At 25.4% G+C, this 26045-nt stretch overlaps 2 protein-coding genes across 3 annotated transcripts; one reads left to right on the top strand and one right to left on the bottom strand.

Moving 5' to 3' along the window:
- Positions 1 to 288: 288 nt before the first annotated feature.
- On the top strand, positions 289 to 11878 carry LOC129975599 (arginine-hydroxylase NDUFAF5, mitochondrial-like). Its single transcript, XM_056088665.1, has 12 exons — positions 289 to 836; positions 4921 to 4961; positions 5068 to 5131; positions 5240 to 5287; positions 6977 to 7083; positions 8230 to 8269; positions 8389 to 8499; positions 9710 to 9797; positions 10184 to 10243; positions 10322 to 10405; positions 11559 to 11641; positions 11724 to 11878. Exons 1-12 carry the CDS (start codon positions 597 to 599, stop codon positions 11808 to 11810), a joined length of 1053 nt encoding a protein of 350 aa, XP_055944640.1. The 5' UTR covers positions 289 to 596; the 3' UTR covers positions 11811 to 11878.
- A 355-nt stretch (positions 11879 to 12233) lies between these two features.
- On the bottom strand, positions 12234 to 25752 carry LOC129975598 (28S ribosomal protein S31, mitochondrial-like). Of its 2 annotated transcripts, none has more exons than XM_056088664.1 (11): positions 25551 to 25752; positions 24622 to 24685; positions 24226 to 24260; positions 22390 to 22471; positions 21669 to 21787; positions 19706 to 19861; positions 17237 to 17380; positions 15582 to 15686; positions 14318 to 14394; positions 13125 to 13268; positions 12234 to 12503 (listed from the first exon to the last, which is right to left on the bottom strand). In XM_056088664.1, exons 1-11 carry the CDS (start codon positions 25640 to 25642, stop codon positions 12274 to 12276), a joined length of 1248 nt encoding a protein of 415 aa, XP_055944639.1. In that variant the 5' UTR covers positions 25643 to 25752; the 3' UTR covers positions 12234 to 12273. The 2 variants fall into 2 exon arrangements, with proteins under 2 accessions (XP_055944639.1, XP_055944638.1); XM_056088663.1 differs by having other exon boundaries at positions 17228 to 17380; positions 25551 to 25750.
- Between the last annotated feature and the right edge of the window lie 293 nt (positions 25753 to 26045).

Here is a 26045-nt window from a genome sequence, read left to right as displayed (position 1 = left end):
GCCATAACACTTGGCGAGTCATTATGAATAGTAACTAGGTGTAAAGACAACAGGTGTTTTTTTTTTTTTATGAAAATTTCTTCTCGCAATAAATACACGAAAAGTTTTTAGATCTTCAGCAGATTGCTTATGGGGGCGGGACAAATGAGCATTTTAAATATAGTTTTTCTAGAATTGAGAGTCACATAAGTTGTTCGTGTAACTTATTTTACAATAGATGCATACAAGACAAGGAGATAATTGGTCAATGGCTACCCATTTTTTTAAGCCAGGACGAAAGTACGGATAGCTTGCCAACCTTCTATGGTTGCCGAGCTTCTAGTGACGTCATATGAGCATCCAATAAGCGTTAGGATGCACTAATTTCGAGCTTCTGATAGAGGCGCTTTGTAAACAAATGCAGCATTGGTATTGTCGAAAAGTAAACATTACTATAGCGGGTTTGATTAAATATACTTTACTATAAAAGTTTTATTTTCCATATAGGTTAAAGTATCTATCTGACAAAAAAATGTGATTTTTTAAATTATAATTTATTTTAAATTGCAAAATTATAATTTTTAAACCAAATTTAATAGTTATTTTAGTATTTCATAATGAATCTTCTTACGATGAGAAATAAAATAATATCTGTTTATTTTGATATATTTGCGAAAAGACAATTTTATACTTTTCTAAGAAAACATTGCGACAGATTATCTTTTGAATCTACTTCAAAACCAAGATATTATTCAGATGTATCTTTGGATGTTTTTGACCGAAATTCTAAACGACTACACAGAAATTGGTCTGCTTCTCTCCAAGGTAGTCATATATATGACTATATCAAAGATGAAGTGAGACATTTAAAATTACATTTTGGTTTTTAAAAGGTTGCATTTAAAATTAGATTGATTTTCTATTAAATTAAAATTATATATGCCATTATATGCTATGCCACTTTGTCATATATGAATGATTGAAAAATAATGTTACAAAATGGTGGTGGGGGTCTATTTACTAAATTTTTTTTGTTAATTTTTCTTAAGTGTGGCAATTCCTTTGAATGCACATTTTGTGAACATTTTTGATAAAAGAAGCATAAGATTCTATTTTAAAAAAGAAGTGCTTGTTGAAATAGTGATTTCTGCAAATAATAATTCATATCCGACCTATTTTTTATATCAAATTACTATTTATTTCAAAATATGAAAACACAGTTTCATTGCTGACATCCTCTTAAATCTCTGTTTGAAAAAGCTTTCATTTTAATTTCTTTACAAAATAACTTTTCTTAAAAAATTATAGAAATAAAGAAATAGCCTATTGTATTCTTCTTTAATCATTCTAATTTCATAATTATTTTTATTTATAAAACAGAAAATATTTGTCCTTTTTATAACAAATATATTCCCCCAAGAGGATACTTCCAATACTATGGATGTTGGTATGTCGGAATTTGTTTATCTTTCCCATTGCCAAACCAATCTATTGCTAATTGTCGTATGGCTCTGTTGATAAATCCTATGTGATGTGGTATCACACATTAACTACTTTGACCAGCCCTGAGACACACGAATTAAATCTGATTGACCTGACTGTAGTAACAACATTGGTAAATTGAGTTATTAAAGACCAGCACCAGCCATGGTACAATCCTTCCCGTGGGAAGCTCGTTTCCATCATCAGTAGGGGTATTTGATCCCACACCATTTCCATACCCTATAAGGAGGCGAGAACCAACCACTATGCTGTAAGCTTCTCATTCTCAAATTTGAGGTGCTCCCTGGTGGGATTTCATGATATAGTATGCATATTAACATATTCTTTATAGTGTACTGATACTAAATCCTACTGGGGATGTGTCATTTTGCAGTATGAACAAGAAAAACAATTTTTACCAAGATGATTTTTGAATTATGCTAAATTTATTTACTATTTTTTGATAACTTCTTGGTGATCATCCACTGTATCAGAAGTATCTCCACCTGCAAGCATATTCAATCTTGTAAATAAATATTCAGTACATTTTCTTTTATAAATTAATAATATATTTGAACATGATTTATATGCTGAAATATTATAAAATTTTAAGGTAGTATATCTGAACAATGATACCTCTTAATCTATTTTAAATCCTAATTATTATTCTATTTTTTTAGCCCATTTTAATAAAATTTTCCTCTTTATTCCAATTTTTTTTTTATTTCCTGATTCAAATTCCTACTTTTTTATATTTAATTATTTTCAACTTCTGCTCTAACAAATTGCTGACACTTTACTTCTCATGTTACAAGCAAAGGAAAAAAAAATCCATAGCACCCACAGTACATCTTTCAAAAATGCCCAAGATTCCCTTTCTTTAATCGACATTGTGTCAGAGAAATTCCTAACATAATCTCTTACTTAAAGCATTAATTTCTCAGACTTTCACTCTGGTGCGAAGGGACGAGCTCTTCCTTTGTCCCTACATACAAATTATGCCTTCTTGTGGAAAAATGAATTGAAGTTAATTTCAAATTTGCCTGTTGTTCTTTTTTTTTTTTTTTTTTTTGCCCATGTATCTGCAGACTATGTTACATCTATGTGTTTTGAAAAGTATACCGATAACTACTTATGAATATCAATAGATAATTTCTTAAATAATTTCAGAAATTACTAGTACAGTTGCAGAAAGAACCTAACATGTTTCGTTCACTAATACTGAGCATTTCATGCCTAAGTTGTAAGAAATAGGGGGGATCTATATAGATCTATGCTTTAGAAAGAAAGAAAAAAATCTTTTCAGATTTTTTTTTTTTTTTCTTTTTTTCTTTAGAGATTTAATTTATGAAGATACACAGATGTTTCCGCAAAATGAATTGAATTTCTGGGATAATAGTGCTTACCAGTAAGAAAGAAAGGGCCAATGAAGCAATTCCAATCCAAAATTTGAGACTATAGTGATAACTCTGGATGTACTGATGGATAGATATGATGTGATATTTATTTGCTAATCACAAGTTTAGTCAGCAAAACCCAAAATTTTCATCCTTTCAGTAAATTTTAATGTAAAAATCTTAATGTGTGTAGGATTCTGTCTCTATGCTTAGAAGTAGTCTGTTTGTTGACCAGTTTGTTCCATGAGAATATTAACTGCATTTAATTTCAATTAAATTTATTATGCATGATTTGGATACCAATGATTCACCCATCAAAATATTTTTAAGCATGTAATAGACACATTGAAGCTGAGTTTTTTAAATGACTTTACATCTATTTCATTTGTTGTGTACTTGAGCATTCCTTATCGAATTAAGTTAAATGACAAAATAGTGCCATTAAAACATAATTCTTCATGCAATACTGCAGCACATTGTCATTTGCTGTTTTTGGTCTTCATTTTCTAACTTTGTATGCAAATAATAAGCAGAATTTCTCTTCCTCAGTTTTTGAGAATGAAAGAAAATATCTGTTAAACATCTAGTTAAACAATGTAAATGGTTAATAATAATCAATAATAATAATTCATTTTGAATTTCTTCATTTTATGTTATTAAAAATTGTACTTATTCATATTATTAATTTTTTCTAAAAATTGTCAAAAATTAATGAAAAAAAAATGCAAGATAACTTATTTGGTGTCATTAAAAGGGAATTTTTGGTGTCATTAAAAGGGAATTTTTTTTTTATCTAATAAGATTTTTTAGAAATCTTTCAAATTTTGGTTTATTTATAATTGCCACATATTTCCAAATATATAAACTGAAAATGCATTCTGTTATAAGCTAAAAGTGCATTTTTTAAAAATTTATCTGAAGTTCATGATTATATATATAAGCCAAAATTAAAAAAAAATATTCTGTGACATTAAATTATGTTGCACAGAAGTTTAAGATATTGCCAAGAGGGCAAAACAAGTTGAATATTTTGCAATCAAATCTCTATAAAGTAAAATACCAGACCAATGATGATAGTTTTAACTTCTGTAATCCTATCTGAAACTAGTACATTTTGTCCATTCATTTACTGTTTTGTATGCAATCTATTGTATCTGTGCTAGACTTACTTTCTGTGCCATTTTATTTTTTGTTCAAAATGATGATACAAAAGAAAGATTGTTATTTAGCAAATTTCAAACTACAGGTGACCATGTTTATAGGAAAATTCCAACTGCATAGTTACTTGGCAATTCTTCGTACATGAAAAGTAAGTGCGAAAGTGGAGGAAAAAAACTCAAAAACTAAAGAAGCAATTAATTTTAACAAAAAGAATAACTTATTTCATTTAAAATTAAATTTTTTCTAACACTTCAGAAATTACTATTACAGAAAAATAAATGCCATAGTAGGCTATATTCAGCAATATGTCACTAATAACCAAGTAATAGAAAAAGTGCCTACATTCCTTTTGCAATTAGCAGATCTGTATGTAATCCAACCCTCATAATTTAGCTTCTTGACTTATAAAAAGAAATGTAGGATTATTAAAATTCTCATTAGAGTTTTCCAAAATTAATTGCTCTAAAATACATATTCTTCTAAAGTTAATTTGTGCCAAAGTTGGTTATTTTAGAAAAATGGTCTGATCTGTTGAGCATCAATTGTCTCAAAATGGTTAAATATGTTTCATAATAACGGAAAAATGTAACGATGTATTTATTTTTATTTATCATTAGTAAAGATATAATTTTTATTCTTATTAGTTCCAATGAGTGTAAAAAATGCACAATACATTTTAAATGTTTCACTAAATGATAACTTTTTAAATCAGAATAAAATTAGGAAAATTTACTTTCTGCTTTTATAACTTAGAGTATTTTAAGATTTTTTAATAGTTGCTAAAATTAATTTGTATTACATTTGATGTATGTAGAATAAATAATAATAAAATTCCTCATCTGCAACTTTGCATCTTTTGTTTTAAGATTAAAACTGTATAATTTTATTGTTCTCTTATTAGATAGGAGACCGAGTTGCTGATAGAGTATATGATATAACTAGGTATGTTTTTTTTTATATGAAAATATTAAATCTATTTAGTTGATTCAATAATTTTTTTGTTTATTTTGCAAATTAAGATTAAATAAACATTTTTATTTAATTATAGGAAATTTTCTCTGGCTGTTGAGCTTGGATGTGGTAAAGGGCACATCACTAAACATTTAACAGCTGTAAATATTTATATTTGAAATATGCATTCATTTTTCTTTGTATTAAAAGACAAGTTAAAACTAATTACTAATTTATTTAAATTTTCATATTACTTCTTTTTCATTTAGGAAAATATAGAAATGATTTATCAGTGTGATATTTCTTCTAAAATGCTAGTAAGTATTTTCTTTTGCCCTTTTTGTATTTCTTTATTGGATATTTAAATATATATGTGTGTGTGTTTGTGTGTGCTTGCAGCAATAATAATAATAAAACCATTGCAATTTAATCCTAGTAAAGATGAAAACAAGAACAGGAAATCTGCTTTGGCAGAATGCATGACTAATATCAGTTTACTAATTCAACAATCTTAGAGACATTTACAAAAAGAAATTTTAAAAAATTAATTGAAATTAAAAAATTTAAAACTGGCTGAATTGAATTTATCCTACTTTCTTTGTACATGTATTATATTTTTATCTTACAAAAGTTATTATAGTCTTATTGTTTATAAAAAAATTATCTAAATTTGTGAATTTTCATTGCTTTTTTATATATATTTGTATGAGAAACTGATAAGAAGAATTTTAAGTAGCTGTTTTCAGTTATTTTGTTACTTGCAACTTTAGTAGAGTGCTTGAAATCAGAATATGTTATTTTCTACTATTTATTGAGATTTTTCCATTTTTGACTTAAATGTAAACAATTTCATTTTAATACTAAAAGTTATTGTTTCTTTGTAATACTTAACAGTCTCAAACAATATTTGAAAGTGTTATTTTATTTATTTCTTGAAATATTTACTACATAAAAAGATGATTTTCAGACCAAGATATATCTTCAATTAAGAAATACTTTTTGCTTCAGAAGATTTTTATGATAGAAAATAATTATGTATTGTTGCTGTTTATATTAATTGACTATGTTTTTAAAGTTTGCTGTTTAAAACAAAGCTTCTAGAGCATTGGAAGAACAGAACATTATACATTTGCAAAGTTATAAAAAAGTTCATTAAAATTATATGCCAGAAAAAGCCCATTTAATATTTTATGTAACTTTCCTTCTTTTTAATGTCAGACATTTTTTTTCTTCTATGTAACAGAAATCATATTTCATATATATATATGTAAGCATTATTTTATGTGAAGCAGGATGCAGTTTTGAAGACAGTGAAAAGACTTTTTACATTTTAAAATTAATTTTAATATCCGTCTTAAAAGCATAATTATTTACAAGCAGAGACGCGGACACTGGCACGTCCGCTACAACGCGGCACAAAAGCGAAAATGGGGAAGGAGAGAGAAATAAATTATGTCTCGTCTTATATAACATGAGATTTTGATAGGAAAAATATTTCTTCATAGTGCCAATATATTATTAAGATTCTCTTGGGGATTTCTGATGCATGTCAATCACATGTAAAGGAAGCACAGGGATCTTTTAAAAAGAATGTGCTTACTGGACAGTTTTCTACCCCTTCACGCCGAGCATGTGAAAGTGTCGGCGTTTAGCCGATGCAGCAATTTTATAAAGCTTCTCTTGAATTATTAAGTAGAGAAAGTGGAATTGGATCAAGAAATAAGAGAATGAACTTACTATGGGCTAAATTAAGATAAAACTTTGAAAATTAATTAATTTGAAATTAGAGTTAAAATATCATTACATATATATTTCAAAAATTAATACTATACTTTTTCATACACGAAACAAATTATATTTTATCCAAATTATCAATAATTACACTGCAGCATTATTTAATATTTCTTACTTTCAATTAATAAATTCTCTTTTTCATTTATATACATATATTATCATTTTCAAATTTTTAATCTATTTTTTTACTGACATCTATTTTTTTTTTATAGGAAAAAACTAAAATTTCAGAAGATATTCCTACTTTCAGAATGGTTGTGGATGAAGAATATTTACCATTTGCTGACAATTCCATTGATCTTTTCATCAGTAGCTTAAAGTAAGAGTTAGTGCATCTATAAAAATATTAATTTTATTAATTTATTAAGGAGTAATTATTTGTAAAGTTACAATAGATTATAAGAATATCTTTCTAGTTTGGACAACTAATGTTTTGTCTAGAAATTAATATTTAAAACCGCGGGAATAACAAAATGTGTACCTATTTTATTGCAGTAATTTTAGATATTTAAAAAAATATTTTAAGATCTTTATAAAATATATAATTGGAGTGTTTTGTTTATATGCTTTTCAGTAACTCAGAAACTTTACACTATGAATCTGTTTTCATTTTAACCCATAAACTTTGATTTTACATTCTGAAGCTGTATAATTAGATAATATCTTAGCAAATTGAAAATTAAAGATTGATTTTTTTTTGTGTGTGTGTGTGTAAATTAAAGTTTATAAGTTGCATGCAATCTTTATATGAAAGTAATTAAGTCATGCAGATTGAAATTTTCCGAGACATTAACTTTATTACTCTCACACAAGACATTGTCTCTTGATTACTGTATATTGCAAAATAAATCTTCTTTTATAAAAAACAATCACATTAAATAAAAGAGCATTATAGGGAAATATAGATTTCATTTAATTCTACTACAATTCCACCTCTTTGAGTTGGATGTTCATCTATGAATAATTTGGGATATTCAGCTCCTTAATAACATTTCCCATGCTAGATCAAATCCAGTCAAAATTATTTTTGTTGTCTTCATCAAAAGATAACATGTCCTAAAAGACACCTTGCATACATATTTGAAACTTGTGTGATTATAATACAATTGTGAATTTTAATTATAAAATATTGTACTAATTTAATAATTTAAAAAATATTAATTTAATAGAAATGAGAAAATACAGTAATTGTTAAGATGTTATAATAATCAACTTATATAACATGTCCTAAATAATCAACTTATCTGTGATTAAAAAGTCATTATAGTTTTTTTTAATGTGAAGTAAAAATTTCCTTTCTCTCTTTCTTCCAGACTTCAAGAAGTTGATTATTTTTTAAAATTATTATTATTGAGTTTTTTACATTACGTATGTTATGTTAGTTTTATTTCATTTCTTAAATAAAAGAAAATAAACCAAGCATTTTAAAATCATTAAATTTTAATTAAGTTTTTTTTTCCTTTAGTTTTCATTGGATTAATGACCTGCCCAGTGTATTTGAACAGGTTTGTGATTTTTTAAAGCAATCATATAAGTATAATTTCAAGTTTTTTTAATAAAATATGAGTTTCTATTGTTGCATTATCTTTTTTTACAGCATAATTATGCCTTCTTCCCATTTCAGATTCATCGAGCCTTAAAACCAGATGGTGTTCTCATTGCATCAATGTTTGGTGGAGACTCACTTTTTGAACTGAGATCATCCTTCCAGTTAGCTGAGACAGAAAGAGAAGGGGTGAAATATATTTTTGTTTAATTATAAAATACCATTGTAAATTTTTAATGTCATATACTGAATGATTATAAAGTTCACATGATATGTACTTTTTATGAAATAGTTATTATTAACACTGAATTATTAAGTCTGTCTCTCTAAGCATGCCTATTAATTTTTGAATTCATATATAAACTGGTTTTTATTATGATAATTGATGGATTTAATATCTTTCTGCTTTTTAAATTGCTATTTATACAGTTTTTAATGGATTTTAATATTAAAAATTGAACAAAAAATAATAAATTATTATATAATTTCTATCAAAAGTTTAAATTCCTTTATTACTTATTCTGAGATATAATTATTTGAAACTTGTAATTTATCATAATTTCTATTTCTGATTACCATAGTTTTTTATTGATAAAGTCAGATTATAATTATATAAAATTGACAGTTTGTTGTATATTTTAGGTTAATATACTATTCAAAACAAATTTACACTAGTTTCACATAGAAATTTGTTATAATAATATTATGCTTTTCATGTCAATTTCATTATCACACATTAATTTTTTGCTTCTTTCTTTTGCATAAATCTTAATTAGACTTCAAACTAAAAATACTAAGTTGATTCTTTTTGTTTTTTTTAAAGTGGAGCAGAGATAAAGGTCTTTATTTAGAACTCCTATTAAAACCATATACGCCATAACCATAAGGCTAACTTCGATTTTTTGTAGTTTCTCAAATTTTCTATTAGCATAACATTATCTGTAATTTGCACTTATGTTAGTTCAAAATCAAAATTAAAAACTGTAAAAAAACTCTTTTATTTCTAAGTTGTTTTATTCAATTGAATATGTCACTACTGTCTTTAATTTTCTAGAACCTAAGTACTTTTGAAATCAATAATTCCTCATTTTTCTTAAAAAGTAAATATATTAAATGCAACTTATTTCTTATTTTGATGTTTTATTATATATTTATTTTATTGAATTCATTACAGTTAAATTACCAAACATTTAAAATTATGATTATTATCATTTTATTTCTTAAATTACTATGCTTTTATTAGAACTATTAAATATTAAAAAGAAAGAGCTTTATTTCTTTTTTTAGATTAAAAATTATCATTTTTTCCTCATACTTTTATTAATTTGAATAAATTGAATTTTTATGGACTTATAGGAATTTTTTGAAATAGATTTGAGAGTATATTAAAATATTTTAGGGATTTTCACCTCATATTTCACCATTTGCAAGAATACGAGACATTGGAGATTTGCTTACAAGAGCTGGTTACACTATGTTGACAATAGTGAGTTCTCTTTTAAATAAAATGATTTTTAGGAATATAAAAGTAAATATGCAATACGGATTTGTTAGCATATATAAATGAATTGAGAATCCTGTTTTTTCTTGAGTATTTTTAATTGCATGGCATATTTTAAATATGTTTGGATATAGTAATAAAAATAATTTTTATTACAATTTCATATTTAAACAGTGTTTGTACAAATATAGAAATATACTTTCAAGATATTAAAATAAATTTTAGAAATCTCAATGTCATTGGCCATTCTTAATTCTAAAATCATTAAATTATTTAACAAACTATGATGAATGAATTTCAAAGTGATTAACTAAGTAAACACATGTATGGTAATTTTAATAAAATTACTTTGCTTTCTCTTTTTCAAAACGGACACTGACGAAATCAAAGTGAATTATCCAACTATGTTTGAGCTTCTAGAAGATTTAAGAGGTAAACACTGTTAATATGTGTTTTAAGAATCTGATAATATGAGAAATTGTGTAACATTTATTTTATTGGACATTTCAGGTATGGGAGAAACTAATGTTGCATGGAATCGTAAAATTCGAATTCAGAAAGACTCCCTACTAGCAGCTTCAGCCATTTATACAGGTTAGCTTTTTAAGTTAACTTATTTCTTGTTGATGAAACATCTGTTGCTTTAGTAGTTTCTAAAATTTTGTAGAAACATTATGCAAAGCCTTTCAATATACAGAGAATAAACCTTTGCAAGAGACTGTTTGAAAATATGATATACATTATAATGCTTGCTGAAAATTATTGAAATAGGCAAGCAACCTGATAATCTAGCAATGCAGCTGTGAGATCTTTTGAAGAATAACAAATCTTAATAGGCATATATTCCTTTTTGAAAAAGTGAAAAGTCTTTATTGCAATAAATATATTATATTTTGCATAAAGTAACATCCATTATTATAAGAAAATGGGGGATTTTAATTAAAATATTATTAGATTGCAAAAAATAAATACCAAATCAATTCAATTAATTGATAATGAGCTCAATTGTGTATTGCAAAGGTTATTACAGTTAAAAAAAATCAAAAGTTGGAGCATGGTGCTATTAATAAAGTTGCAGCTGATTTTGAAGCAAATCAGCAAATTTAACATGTCCTAGAGAGGGATGATTCTCATTTCAATTAAAGCAATTTTATATATTGAATTTTATGAATATATATAGTCAATAAATTTAATCTACTTAACTGAAATTGCAATTTCTTCAAAATGTATATGAGGTATTCATATAAAATTTTAAAAATATACTCCATAGTTCTGGATAAGGGGAGTATTATTATATTCAGCTGTTTAGATGTGTCTTGTAGTATTTTTATATAATTAGAAAACTGTAAACTAAAAATAAATTATTAATTATCCTGATTTTTTTAAATAAATATAGATTATAATCTATGATGAAATAATATTTGTTTGGTATATAATAAAGTATTTATTTGTAAAAATTGCTTCGATCAATAAAACATTATTCAAAGATTAGCAACTGCGATCAAGAATTATTTATTTATAAGAATAGTGTGACTTAAATAATTCAGCACAAATTAAAAAGAAAATATTCTGTTTTGTAAATTGAAGATGTCAGTATCTTGATTATTACCAAAATATTATGGATTTAATTATTAATGAAAAAATGATTTATATTACTCCATCGATTACGTAATCCAAGTTTGATTTATTAAAAGTTATAACAACTATATACATTGTAATCCAAGATTCAATTTGAGGGTCTTTTCAGAAATGTATGGAAATGAAGATAAAACCATACCAGCAACATTTGAAATAATTTATTTGATTGGATGGAAGCCTCATGAATCTCAGGTTTGTATATTCTCAATTCATATCTTTATTAAAAATATTTTCTTATTTGTATATTAATAATGCTTTAATTATTATTTTTCAGGCAAAACCAGCAAAAAGAGGATCAGGCAAGATATCTATGAAAAGTATATCCAATTTAGAAAAAGATAGAACAGAAAATACAAAATGAAATTATTTTTAGTAAGATAGAAATACCAATAAAATTTAGAATAAAGCTGTTTGTATGTGTTATATTCTATAATATCTTCTAATCAAGTACAACCAAACTCTATATGATGCAGCACTTTTAAAAGACATTTGAGAATTGATGGAAAGTATTGGAACACAAAAAGAGAATTAAAGAAAATTCTTGAATAATACCATACATAATGTAATAGAAGCTTAAGAATAAAGGAATTAGACCTGTATTATATTCCAGTTGCAAAACTTCTCTGGATTATTTATGGTATAATTCAGGAGTACACATGTGAAAAAAAAAATAGCTTAATAAAATGTAATCTTTTGACAGTAAAATGTTTATACACATACATATATACGCTGAGAAATAGGTTGGAATAAATAAAGGAATTCAAAAATCATGAAATTACTACAGTTTCAATGTGAAGTACTTTATTGTTTATGAAATTATTAAATTAACCTAGAGCACCAGTTGCTTTCAAAATATCTTCTTTTTCTTTAAAATATTCTCTAAACCAGTCTATGTTTTCTATTTTTCTTTCAACTGAAATGTAAGGATTTTTAGATAATCCAACAACCACTAGTTCCATAAAATGTCGAACAGGACCTTTTGTTGGAAATCCATGGAGATGCTGTTCAAGAAACACATGCTCATGAAAGCCCACATTTTCTTCACCAGCTAATTCTGTAAAGCAAAAGAATGTTGGAAATTTATATGCTACTACTTTAGGATGCATTTTAATCAGTCAAAAATATTTATATAAAACTGGCAAATAGGTTTTTAATTTATTTTTATTAGAGGTTAGTACAGCATTGAACTTAAATTACATTCCCCCCCCCCATTAGATGTAAAGGATTAACAAAAATATTCCTTTGATCCAAATAGATACTAAATTACCCATATATTTTTATTTACTTTGATGGCAGCATGTTTTTAGCAGAAATAAGAAAACTGATAGCAGAAAATAAGACTACACTAAAAATTACCGTTCCCATTTAAAGACAATTGTTTTTAAAATTCCAATAGGTATTTCAATTTTTTGAGACTATAAAAAATGCAGTGACTGAAGAAAAGTTAAAATTGCATAAATTCAATTGTAAAGATAATCTCAATATTAATTTTTTTTTTTTGGGTTAGTTATTCAAAAGAAAAAAATTGGTATCTTAAAAAATAACATTCTGAAAATTGAGTTCACATTTCTTTTAAAATGTTTGGATCATTGTGTTTTTATCAATGCCAACATAATAAAAACTTATTACTAATGATAGATTATAATTCGCATAAAACTCATAACGGGAAACATACCTGTTTGATTATCAATTGGAAATTTCCAATGCTTTCCTTGTTCTGTCCACATAATCATCTCTTCAAAGCCATTTGCTGGAGCAAACTGAGTTAAAAGTCTAAGATTCTTTTCCTCTAATGTTTGCCAGACAGTTTTTTCTGCATCTGAAAAATGGTTTATTCACTAGAAATATGATTTATTATATTTAGTAGTTATATGTGATAGCATAAAATAAATTTGCAGCATTGAAGTATATTGATAAAGAAATTAGAATTAATTTTGTTAAAAATATATTGTGAATCAGAAATATAATTAAATATACTGCTTACAAAAAGGTTATTATTCAACCTTTTTATAAAGCATAAACGAATGTTTGAAAATAATAAATAATAATGTCATATTTTGGTATTCTCAAATACAATAAATAATAATGTCATTTTTGGTATCGCAACAACTAAAATCATTAAGAGATTTTAGAATTTACATAAAAGCTGAATCTGAATTAAAATTAATATGCATTTACATTATAAGATTACATCATTTTTATTTTTTATTGCAAATCAAAAATGAGTTATTATGTAATAATATGTAAATGCATAATCAAAAACTGATATGCTTTAAAAAAACCATTCCTATAAAAAATTATTCTAAAATTAGCATAATATATGAGTTATGGTTCAATAATCACAGTAAATGCATTTTTCTTTAAATACAATAAAAATAAAATAATGAACATCATATTGTTTGAACATACATACATTTCATTTTTAAAATATGTTACAAAGCAGAAATAAAAATAGATAGAATAAAAGCATAATGATTACAATTATTGTAAAATTTTATATTTATCCAATGAATTTTTTTTTTATATATCTGCATTTTTATGAAACTTACAATATATATATATAACAGCAAAATAATAAAATGTCATACTGGTTCCTTTCATTTGCATTTTTAAAAGTAAAGTTTTAAACCTCAGCATTTTAAACTTATTTTTATATACTTTTGATAAAATGTCAAATAATTTTATAAATAAAATTGAAAAATTTTATTTTTTCACTCATTTTATGATAAAAATGCCCATATATATATTCCTATTTTTTCAATAAAATTAGTTTTAATATATGTTTCTAGATAAAGAAATTTTTCAGTCATTCTAATATAATTAAGTATTGGGATATATATCTTTATTATTATTAAAAAAAATATTTACCTTTAATAGGTTCCTTAGATATCTGGAAGATATTAAGAGGAGCTGCATCCAATATATTTATTCTAGCTTTTGGGACCCTTTGAAAACAGAAATACAATGCTTTAATTCAATCAATTGACTTATACCGATATAAAACCAATGTTTTATTACATATTAAATTCCCAAAACAGTTTTTAGAAATAAATTTTATGAAACAGTTGAATTAATATTTTTCTTTTAAATAAATCTAATTATAAAGAATCTAAATTTTTTTTAAAAAGCTGATACATTTTTGTTTTTTGGTTAAACTATTCTCAATTACTTAAAGAGAATAATATGTTTTATAAAATAACAAGTATGTTATACTTATATTTAAGACAAAGGAAAATACTAACAGAAATTTAAACAAATTTAAAAGTCAGAAATCAGGATCAATATATTAACTAGATAAATTTAACAATGCCTAGCTTTGTTGTGAGAAAAAATAGATATAATGCAACTATATTTGCCATGATTAAAATTTTTTCTTTAAGGGGAAAAAAAAAAAATGCCAAATATTTTAATTTTTTTTTTTCAATTTTATACATTGCAATAACTTTTAAATTAAATTTAAATATAATATACAGCTGCTGCAAAATGCACAGAAGTTTTAAAAATTAACATAGTTTATAAAAATGTAAAATTAACTTAAACACTGCAATTAAGAAAAACTAAATATTATTAATTTACATTCTCTGTTTAGAAAACATTAACTAAATAATATCTGGCATCAATGGAAAGACTTGGTGTATTTTTTCAACTTGTAAGTAAAAGAAGAACTTTAAAGCATCCTTTATTAAATATTATGATTTCATGCTTTCATTCACTTGAAAGTTAATAATCAAAAGCTCAGTCAGGAAAACCCTAAAAAAATATTTGTTTAAATACTAAGCAACAAAATCATTCCACTTAAGAAATTTGTTGCAATTATTTGGTTGAAAGCTTTAAAATATTTGTGTGCAATTTCCTTAACAAATAATAAACTTCCATGACATGATGAAATACTACTAAAAATTATGATTTTTATATAAATATTGCATTAGTTCAAGAAATTAGGAATCTTGCAGAATAACTATAAATGTATAAGAATTTGTAAATTAATCAAAAATTAACTATTGGCTCTTTTGCTTTTTTATTTACCAAGCAGTTATTAAAAGGTATTTGAAAAATAAATTTAAAAAATGTAATTTTGATAAGTAAAATGCATTTTTACTGCTTTAAAAAAAGTTTTAATAGATATACTTACATTGATGAACGTGGTGTTCTCTTTTGAAAATCTTTTGACTCGAATTCTTTTCTTCTTCTGTCTTCTGATGTTTGTTTCTCAATCTTCATACCTTTGACAAAGTCACTAGAAAAAAATTAATTCACTTAATGTTGGACTAAATTCATCTTATGCAAATATTAGAACTGAATATTCAAATAGAAATTTAGAAGATATAAAAATGAACCATGACCATCTAGGAAGTATGAGAGTAAATGCCTTTCAGATGAATTAGAAAATATTGTTCACAATCATACCACTTTGAATATTAATAGCTAGTTTATTTACTTCAACTTCCCTTTTGTGGGAGATCATCAAAGTCATGCCTACAAGATGAACCACAAAGAATTCTTTAACATGTATGCAGGCACATCAAAATGTGAATGTGAAGAACTTTTGAATAATAGTAAAAACTGTACTATGTATGTATGTACTATCTGAATTTAGACAAAGTATTGCCGAATACAGAATTTTTGCCTATTATTGACTTGTCATTTCTGCATTTTTGTATACCTCATCAGTTTGATATTTTCAGTCATAATTGATTTTTTTTTTTTTTTTTTTGGTGTGTGTGTGTGTGTGTCTTTCAATTTCCAAAAAAGTTTAGAGTCTAAGTTACAAATCTAAATCAACTAAAATTTTATTTTCTTAATGAAAATAATAATAAAATTCATTTTAGACATATCCAACATTCAAATTATTATATTCTGCAATATATGTCTATATATGAAAACTCTGCATAAAATTAACTTATTAGTTACATAATATTTCAAGAAAAACAGCAAAATTTCAGAGACTTGCTCTAAATGAAAATACATATTTAATGTCTTTTTACTACAGTTAAAAGCAATTTTCAAATTTTTTTACAATTACCTTAAAGAATAATATTTGCTTAGATGTAGTAAAACTAAAATTATTAACAAGCATCTATAAAATAAATTGCTAGAAATTTAAAATTATTAAAAATCTTCAGATCTCAAATAATCAGTAAAATCTCTACTCTGAAATTGGATGATAGAAACCTCATTTCACTCAAGATCACAATTTTTTATTAGTTAGATATGAGCTAGATCAATCATTATGTTGGAATTTGAAGAATATGTACTATAAAAAGATGTCTTGTAATTTACAATTTATATTTACTGTAATTTGTAATTTACAGTTACAATATTCACCCTTAATGGTTTTCAAGTAACTTTAAAATAGGTCATTACTACAATGATCTCAATCTCTTCTCTTCCTTTAGGAACGCTAAACAATTACTGAAAGAAGAACTTGACTAATATCATCAATTGTTTTTTACATGTATTGTCTTAATGACTGAGTCACATTTGAATTACTTAAAAAGTAATTTGAATTTTTAAAAAGCTATGGTTCCTCCATATTTCAAATATAATTCTTATATACAAATGAATATATTGATATAGCTCGAGTCATGAAAGTACACCCCCCCCACCTCCAAAACCTATAGAATGATTTTTAATACCATTTCTAGACAATGTAATATACTAGAGTAAAAAAACTGAACAAAACAATTACAAATGCAAACTTCTTCAAAGAGTATACAGCAAATCAAGTAAGAATTAGAAGTGCATATAGGTAAAACAGTTAAATGGTTGACAGCTTACTCAAGAGGCCTTTTAAAACCTGAAGATTTCTTTTCTGTTGAAATTTTCAGCAATCTCTCAGCAAGTTTCGATCTTGGTGCAGAGCCATCTGCTACAGTAGCAGCAATTTCTTTAACAGATGACATAAAATTTTTGCTAGTTTCATCGTCTAAACTGATATAAAAACTTTGTGGTTAGATTTCAGTTACATCATAAAAGAAGTTACAGAGAAAAAAAAAAGGAAAAAGAGGGAAGTGATTATAAATTGGCAATCTTAATAGTGTAAACACATCAATTTAACAGTCAAAGACAAATAATAAAAGCACTGTATTAATTGCTTATATCCCCAAGAATAAAAGTTTTAAAAAATGACAGCAAGCTAATTTCACATGAGTTACATTACAATTTAAATTTTGCAGTTACAACACTATTATAACAAATATTATACTAAATTTACTACAATTAAAACATTATTTATGACACATTGCTCAATCATTTTAGATAAAAATATTTAATAATAGAAAAGAATGTTATGATATTTTGTTATTAGATAATAACTCATCTAATTTGTTCAGTTGATACATTAAGAATCTCACAAGAGAAATGAAGAAATTTATACAACAAACTCTGAAAAAAAATTTTTTTTAAAAAAAACCCTGACTAAGGATATTTAAAGAACATGATTTAAAAGTTTCATTAAAAATTAATATTTAATGTCTGTTAACAATCAATGATATAAAACAGTTTCACTGCAAATTATTCAAATTGAAAAAAAAAATTATAGCATTAAATCACTTGAAATGAGGATGAACAATAACAAAAATGCTATTTATGGCACTCATTCTGCCTTCATATAATAGATAATACAATTAAAGATATATTCACAATTTTTTTTTGAGGGGGGATCAAAATGATAAAATAAACAAATAGAAAATCTCACAGAATTTTGGTTGAGAAACTCTGAACAAATGTAATTCTAAAATTCTTTGCAGAATCTTAGCATACATTAAAAAGTTACTTTCCCTATAAAGCCAAAATGCAAAGGAAAATGCATAAAAAAGAAAGAAGGACAAAATAAATAGAAATTTTTTTAAAAACCCAAAGATAAGATTATTATGTTTCACATTTTCATCATGTCGTTGTTTATTATTTCCACTAGGCTTTATATTTTTTTTTATTACATTTATTAACCTAAAATATGATAGAAATTAAATCTATTTGATTTTTCCTCTTGTATTATTTTTTAAATTATGTATTATTTTTTTAGCCATGATATATATATATAAATTTTGCAGATGTGTGGCCGAAAAGAAGGAACTTTTGAAATTTTAACTTCGGCTCATTCCATCATGGGATTCATATTATGTACAAAGAAAAAAATGGTAGAAGATGTATCAGTCTACATCATGATACAAGGAGAAAAGAAATGGAAATTTATACCTACAGTAATTTTTGTGCATGATTTTGATAAGGATTTCTTTGACACATGTAGATTTAGGAAAGAGAATCTTAGCTATCTTTCAAAGAACGTTGAAAGCATTAGGGATTTTCATCCCATTGCTCGGGCAGGAGAAAATGCTTAAGTTCATCAGTTTTCAAGAGTGCATGTTAAATAGAATTAAATAAAAAATGTGAATTGGATCAGGAAATAAGAGAACATTTTAGAATGATGTTAATATGGGTTAAATTATGATATGGGCTATATTATGATAAATGATTATTTATTAGGATTTAGATAAAGAAATATCATTACATATATAAACTATTTATAGGCATCTTAAAATTAATTATTTTCTAACCATGTTATTTCAAAGTGAAAAAGCATTTTAACTTTTGTTTTAAACTATTAAGCAAGCCCTTGTTTAGTTTCAATTTCATTTCCAATGTGAGGAAGTGAAACTGAAATGAACTCTTCAAGTTGCTAAACTTTGTCTAATTCCTTTTCACTCTCTTTTTGTTTCAAGATTTTCAAAAATAAAGTCTTCATCTTTTTTTTTTTTTTTTTTTTTCAAATGATTATGGTTCAAAATTACTAAAAAACTATTTCATTTTTAATCCTTTAGGAAACTACACTTCAAGTTTAAAATAAACGAATTTTTTGCTTTTGATCATAATTGCATTTTCTTCAAGATGACATTACAGCAAGATATTGTTTTTGCACATATAAACAACATACACATAATAAAGCATAATGCATTGATAATAAAGCATAATGCATGGATAATAAACAAATGGATTATAATTACAATAGATCAGCAGCACTGTTTGAGGATACACACAGTGTAATATGATTAAGTGGATACAAGAACATTTATAAAAATTATTCTTTAAGATATTTAAAGAGTAGATAATAAAAACTTAAATAATAAAATTTATATTTAAAAAAAACACAAAAACATTGAAAATGTTTTAATTAACACATTTCTCGATGCACCTCTCATTAATAAAAACCAAAGTCCTTTCCAATTCAAACAGAATAAAGTGATAAAATTCATTTACATCTTCTCATTCTCAGTTTCTAATGGTGTCTGAGAGCTGGAGGCTAAATTTAGTTTCCGCAACCTCTCATTAAGTTCTGCTAAAGTCTGTTGAACATCCCCTTTGACATTGGTTGCTACAACTTTGGCTGCATCTTGTAACTTATCTTCAGGAGACCTGGAAGGGAAACAAAATTCAGATAGCTGCTAATTTTAATAGTCACATTCACTTATTTCTCTACTGATAATAAAAGCTAATATACATATATTTCTTGCACCTCTTAGATACATAAGAATATAGATCTCAAAACTTTAAAAAAAAATTATTACAATTTTTAATAAAAAAATTATGTTGAAAATCAGCAAGCAGGTTCTTTTTTTAAAGATAATTTTCAAAAGCATTATTGCAATAATAATTGTTACATCGTCTTAAAATTTGAGAAATTATTTTTCCAATTATTGATCAATACTTCTCTTTCCCTCTCAATATTGCTTTCATACATATGAATGTTAGATTTTTCTCTCTCTCTTTGTGTGCCAAATTTTAAATATAAAAAAAAATGTTCTTTTTTATATTAGACTAGCCGCCTTTGGCGACCAGCCGGTTCACCAATCTTAATGTTCGTTAAAATTTTAATAATTAAATATTTTATGTAATTCCAACTTTAATAGATTCTTCATCAAAATATTTTAAAACTTCAAATTTTGATAGTCATATAATTCATTCATAATATTATAAAGGCCTTCAGTCATAACGTGATATGTATCTCTCTAATTTTCTGTTACCCCTCGTGGAATTTATGCTTTTAATGAAAGTGTAAATGATTAATCTGCAATTAATATAATAATACTTTTTACTGAAACAAAGCATTTTTTTTAATAATATGATTACTGATAATAGAGTCACTGAGCGTTTAAACTTTATGGGCACTAAAGAATATCTTTCTTAATTTATGTAATATCTCAAGAATTTGTCAACAAAATTTCTCAGATTCATCATGAACAGATCGATTCATTAACAATGTTTCATTTTAAATGCATCAAACACTAAGAAAATAAAATGAATCATTTAAAATAATCGGTCTAAAACAGGTTTAAAAAAAGTACTTAAAAAACGATGGACTTAAAACTATAAGCATATACAAAAAATATATAACTAACATAAATACAATTTACTTACAAAAGCATGCAACTAACCGAAAAATAATTTAAATCATACGTTGATAGTGGTTGTCATGAAAACAATCAGAACAATGCGCATGAGTGAAGTTTCTTCGCCAGTTAGGTAACGCAAATGCGTGAATTTTTCTACGCCAGTTGGGGTAACGCTATGCAGATTATACATTTTTAATTTCCTTTATTCTATGTTATTTTAATTCAAAAGTACTTCAGAATGAATTTGAAACATGGATTAATTAACAATGTTTAATTTTAAATGCATCAAACATTAAGAAAATAAACAGAATCGTTTGAAATAATCCGCCGAAAAATATTAACCCTAGCCTCATTACTGTTGGGAGAAAAAGCCTTACTCATTTGGAGGTGGGGAAAATGGAAGATTATTTTGGCGGAAAAGTTGGCGGTGGGGAAATTTTTGGCGGGAAAATTAGTTTTTAATTAATAATTAAAATACTAATTAAAATTTCAAAAAAAGGGACCCCAGGTGCACATTCCCGACCTCTAAGGTATACATGTACCAAATTTGATAGCTGTATGTCAAATGACCTGGCCTGTAGAGCGCCAACACACACACACATTGAGCTTTATTATAAGTATAGATTTGTCATGTGATGCCTGAAATGAATTATTTATATGAATGCTATTAATTCTTAAGCTTTGCTGTTTTATAAAATGAAAGACACAAAAATGAAAAAGTAAAGTAATAAAAGAAAATTAAATTTGGTTGACATCAAAATTAATGTTATTCTTATATTATAATCATCAAAGACAATTAGTAAAAAAATAAAATCCTACGAGTTACTTACTTTTGCATCTCCCGATGCTTTCGTATTTCCTCTTTGAATCTTTCTTGTTTAGAAATGCGTTTTGCAGGTCTAGCTAATCTTAGATTTTCACCAGCCTTTGTTTTAGAATCGGGGACAATCTGGATAAATTAATATAACATGTTAGAAAACATATTTAAAATGCATATTAAATGTTTTATTGTTAAAATTCCACGTATCATTGTTTCTTGTAAATTTTTTTTAATTTGCCCTAAAATTTACACTTCAAATGAATATTTTCTGTGAAGTTTAAGATTACCAATATAAATTGAACTTTTGTTATTCCTTTTCTGCATTAAAGTAATTAAAGAAAAAGGAAAAAAAATTACTAAGAATCTGATTTATTTATTTATTTTTAAAAATTAATGATGTTAAAATTTACATTTCATTTTAACGTGGGTTCCATAGAATATATTAAAAATTGTACTTTAAAATAGAATGTACTCAAAAAAGTGCATTCTTTTTTTTTCTTTTTTTTCAATCAGCATTTTAAGAAACATGTTTTTTGAATTGACTATGATTTTTATTCAAAAATAGACACCTCACATATTTTTGGAAAATTAAGTTTTGTTATTTATTCCACAATTGACAAATTTTCATAAAAATGGAACATAAGAGGTATACAGAATTACTCATCAATATTTTAAGAACATTATAAATCATTAGTATATATATATTTTTTTACAATGCAGCTATTACTTACAGTCATTTCTGATAAAAGGGAAAATAATTTCTTCTTTGCTTCTTGTTTTGTTTCCTCTTTTGATAAAGTTCCCTTCTCAGGTCTGTTAAAAAAGATGAAGAAAAAAATAATCTTTTGCTTCACTATAGCAAATACAGAGTAAATGATATAAAAATATATGTAGGTGCATATTTTTTTTACAATAAACATTTTAATTTGAGATTGCTGACATTGCTTTTGTAGTTAAATCCATCAGAAGCATTAAAAATTAGAAGTTGATGATAATCTAAAATGTAGAATAATCTAAATCAACTTAATAATTCATGTAGAAGCATATTACATAAGAAAGAATATACATCGAGATTAAATAAAGAGATGATGCAATATAAAAAAGGTAATTTATTCCAATAAAAAGGAGTGTTGCCTAGTGTTTTCCTTTTCATTCTAGTAGATAATTTCTTGCAGAGTTAAAAACAGTGTAATCTCTGACTAATAGAGCAGCAAATTTTGCAATTTGATACTAAGTACTTAATAGATATAAAAATGTAAAATTTCATTCTATAATATTAATACAGATTTTGGGAATGCATGCAAAAAATAAATGCTATTTTCTAAAAAAAAAATTAGTTTCAATCTTTAACAAAAATTTTCCAGAAGAATCTTTGCTCTATGAAATACAGGATTCAATTCCAAAACAACAGGAATTTTCAAAACCAAAAGAACTTTTCATAATAAAATGTATTACTAATAGAAACCATCTAGTTAGGATAATATTAGGTAAGGAAATATTGAACAACTTGAATTATGGTGAAGTTCATCATTTTACATGACTACTGTATCCTGAATGCATCAGCATAGTTAATATTCTAAGCTTCAAAATTTGTCAACAAGCTAAAAAAAATCTTTGAAAAATAATAAATCCCTATAAAAGCAATCAACAATAACATTCAATGTTTTTTTTTTTTTAAAGCATTTCAAGAATTTCCCATTTTTGTTTATCTCTTGTGTTATTCCATTATTTTATGCATAATTTTGCACTATAGAATAAAATATATTGTATCTGCAGCTATCAAAATTTTATATGGTATTGGTAAAACTTTGTATTTCTTTTTTATTTAATATATGATGAATGCATCATCCAGAGTAGTTATTGTCCAATTTTTTGTGTCACTTGGACTAACAGAACACCTTCCAAAGTTCTCTGATGTATCTTTATTAATAAAGTTTAATTAAAACCGCCCTGCACACCTTTTTGGAAAGCAATATCAAGATTGTCATTAAATAATCATCAATTTAATGAAAAAAAAGTAGAATTTGAAAATAAAAGTTAGTTGTAAAAAAGACGGTCTTTTGGCTCTATCGTACCAATTTGATATCTTTTTTTCTTAGAGATACATATACACCAAAGCATGATGTTCAATGTAGCTACAAATCTTTTCTTAATAAAAGAGTTTTCTCAACCTGTGGTTTAAAACATCAAGTTTCTTATATGCTGACATACTTACAAACTTTAAGTAAGGTATTTGCATGATTTGAATAATAATTTATAATATTTTATTCCAAAAATTGAAGTAAAGTAAATTTACAATTAACAATCACACACACACACACACAACATCTATCTTTGAACAGGCAACCTGAAGCTTATCAGTTGATTTTAACAAACAAATTATATCAAAACCAAAGATTATAATGAAAGATTAAAACACAACCAAGTAAAAATGAATATAAATCTATCATTAAAACTTTCTGCAATTTAAAATCAATCAAATAACATAATGATATATGTAACTTTTATACAAATAAAATAGCTGAATCAAAACAGTAAATGAAGAAAATTATAGAAAAAAAATTTACTTTGCTTTAGAATCTTTCATTGAATTTTGAGTTTCCTGAAAAAGAATTAATAAACATATCAATAAAATATACTATTCATAAATATTTCTCTACAATGTAAAGAAAACAGCTTTACAAAAATATTATCGTAACAGTAAGAGGATAGAGTCATTTTAATGAGTTTCATTAATAACAGCTCGAATACAGAAAGTCATTCTATGTACATTCAAGCACGACTGTTAATAGAGATTCTAGTGCTCTGGTCAATGAGTTAAAAAATATGATCAAATGACTTCAAAATTAAATATAAACAAATATTCAGTTATTTTAGAATGAAAAAAAAAGCAACTAAGCAATTCAAGACATTATTTCCTTTTCATTATTTTAATTTACTTTTGTATAAAGACTTTTAATTACCTTTTTATTAAGGCTGTGATTATCCTTCTCATCATCACTACCATCACTTTTTGTACTGAAGTATCTGAAAATAATTTAATATTTATTGCATTTTCATTATTACGAAACATGCCCTCACCCTTCTTTGAAATATTAATCAAATCAGTTATAGCAAATTACTTTTCTAAGTTCAGAGAAACAACATGTCAGAGAGTAAAATTTTTACTAACAAAAAGTGACACAAAAAGGGAAACTATGTCACAACAGTAGAGAAGAGCAATGCAGCATAAGTTGTGTAGTGATCCGATGGCAAGGTCGTATATACTTAGCCTAGCCATCAATCTCAAAAAGCATCACAAGCAAAGCAGCAATACAATAATGACAATTGTTAAAGAAAATTTAAGAGGCGAAAAAAAAATATTTCCAATAACAACAAAAAGTGAAAACACTATATTATGTTCCAAGTATCATTTGCTTTACCAAGCCAATGGTAGAATAAAATGTATGAACGGCTATAATGTTGCGAATATTCATATAGATTATAATGACAAAGTCATTAAATAATTAATTATTATTTAGGCTAAACTTTTTGACTCAAAATAAACAAAAATTTAAAATGAAACAGGGAGTTTAATGATTTTTTATTGTTTTTATGGAAAAGGTGAAATAAATATAATAGAATATGCAAACTTGTATTATAACTGTTATGTGTGGCTAAAATTGACTTATTCTAGTGTTAAATTTAAAATGATAACTGCAGTATCAGTTATGAAATTCAGCATTAGAAATAAGATTTTGAAATAAATAATTATTGTAATATTATAATTTGATGTGTTTTTATACATAAGATATTAAAAATACTTGAAAATATTGGAAAACAGTAATTTTCTTTAAAAACATTTTGTATTAATTACAAAACTTTTCTTCGGTAAGAGAACGTAAAAGAGTACCTTTCTAAAGAATGAGAAGTCTGCGAAAGTCTACAATGCAAAGAAAAAGGTTGCCTTTGAAAAAGATATATTAAAGTAGTTATTTTAGACATTTTAAATTAAAAACAATAAACTTGATAAGCCTTTAAATTATGATTTAAGCTAATGCAGACGTGCTGGGAAACACATTCTCCTTGTACCTTGAGAATGTAAATAAACAATTTAAAGACCGTATCGATTAATCCAATATGAAAAAAATTAATCGATATAAGTTTCTTTGATTATAAATATAACTTCTTAAAAAATAAAATAGGTAATTATTCATTTGAGTCGATACAAAGGATAATTGATAAAAAAATTATGTATGTTTATCATTTAGTAATATTTACTATCAGTAGTTTACAGCTTTGAGTTAAAGGGTTCGATTAATCTTCACGTGGCAGTTACCAAAATGACTCCCGCAACTGAAATTTAGACGTTTCTGCGCAATGTGGAATATCTGCCGTTAACGATAAG

The sequence above is a fragment of the Argiope bruennichi genome, chromosome 7 (assembly GCF_947563725.1).
Source record: "Argiope bruennichi chromosome 7, qqArgBrue1.1, whole genome shotgun sequence".
Taxonomy (NCBI): domain Eukaryota; kingdom Metazoa; phylum Arthropoda; class Arachnida; order Araneae; family Araneidae; genus Argiope; species Argiope bruennichi.
The sequence above is the reverse complement of the archived record's forward strand: the minus strand, read 5'-3'. Positions and strand labels throughout refer to the sequence as shown.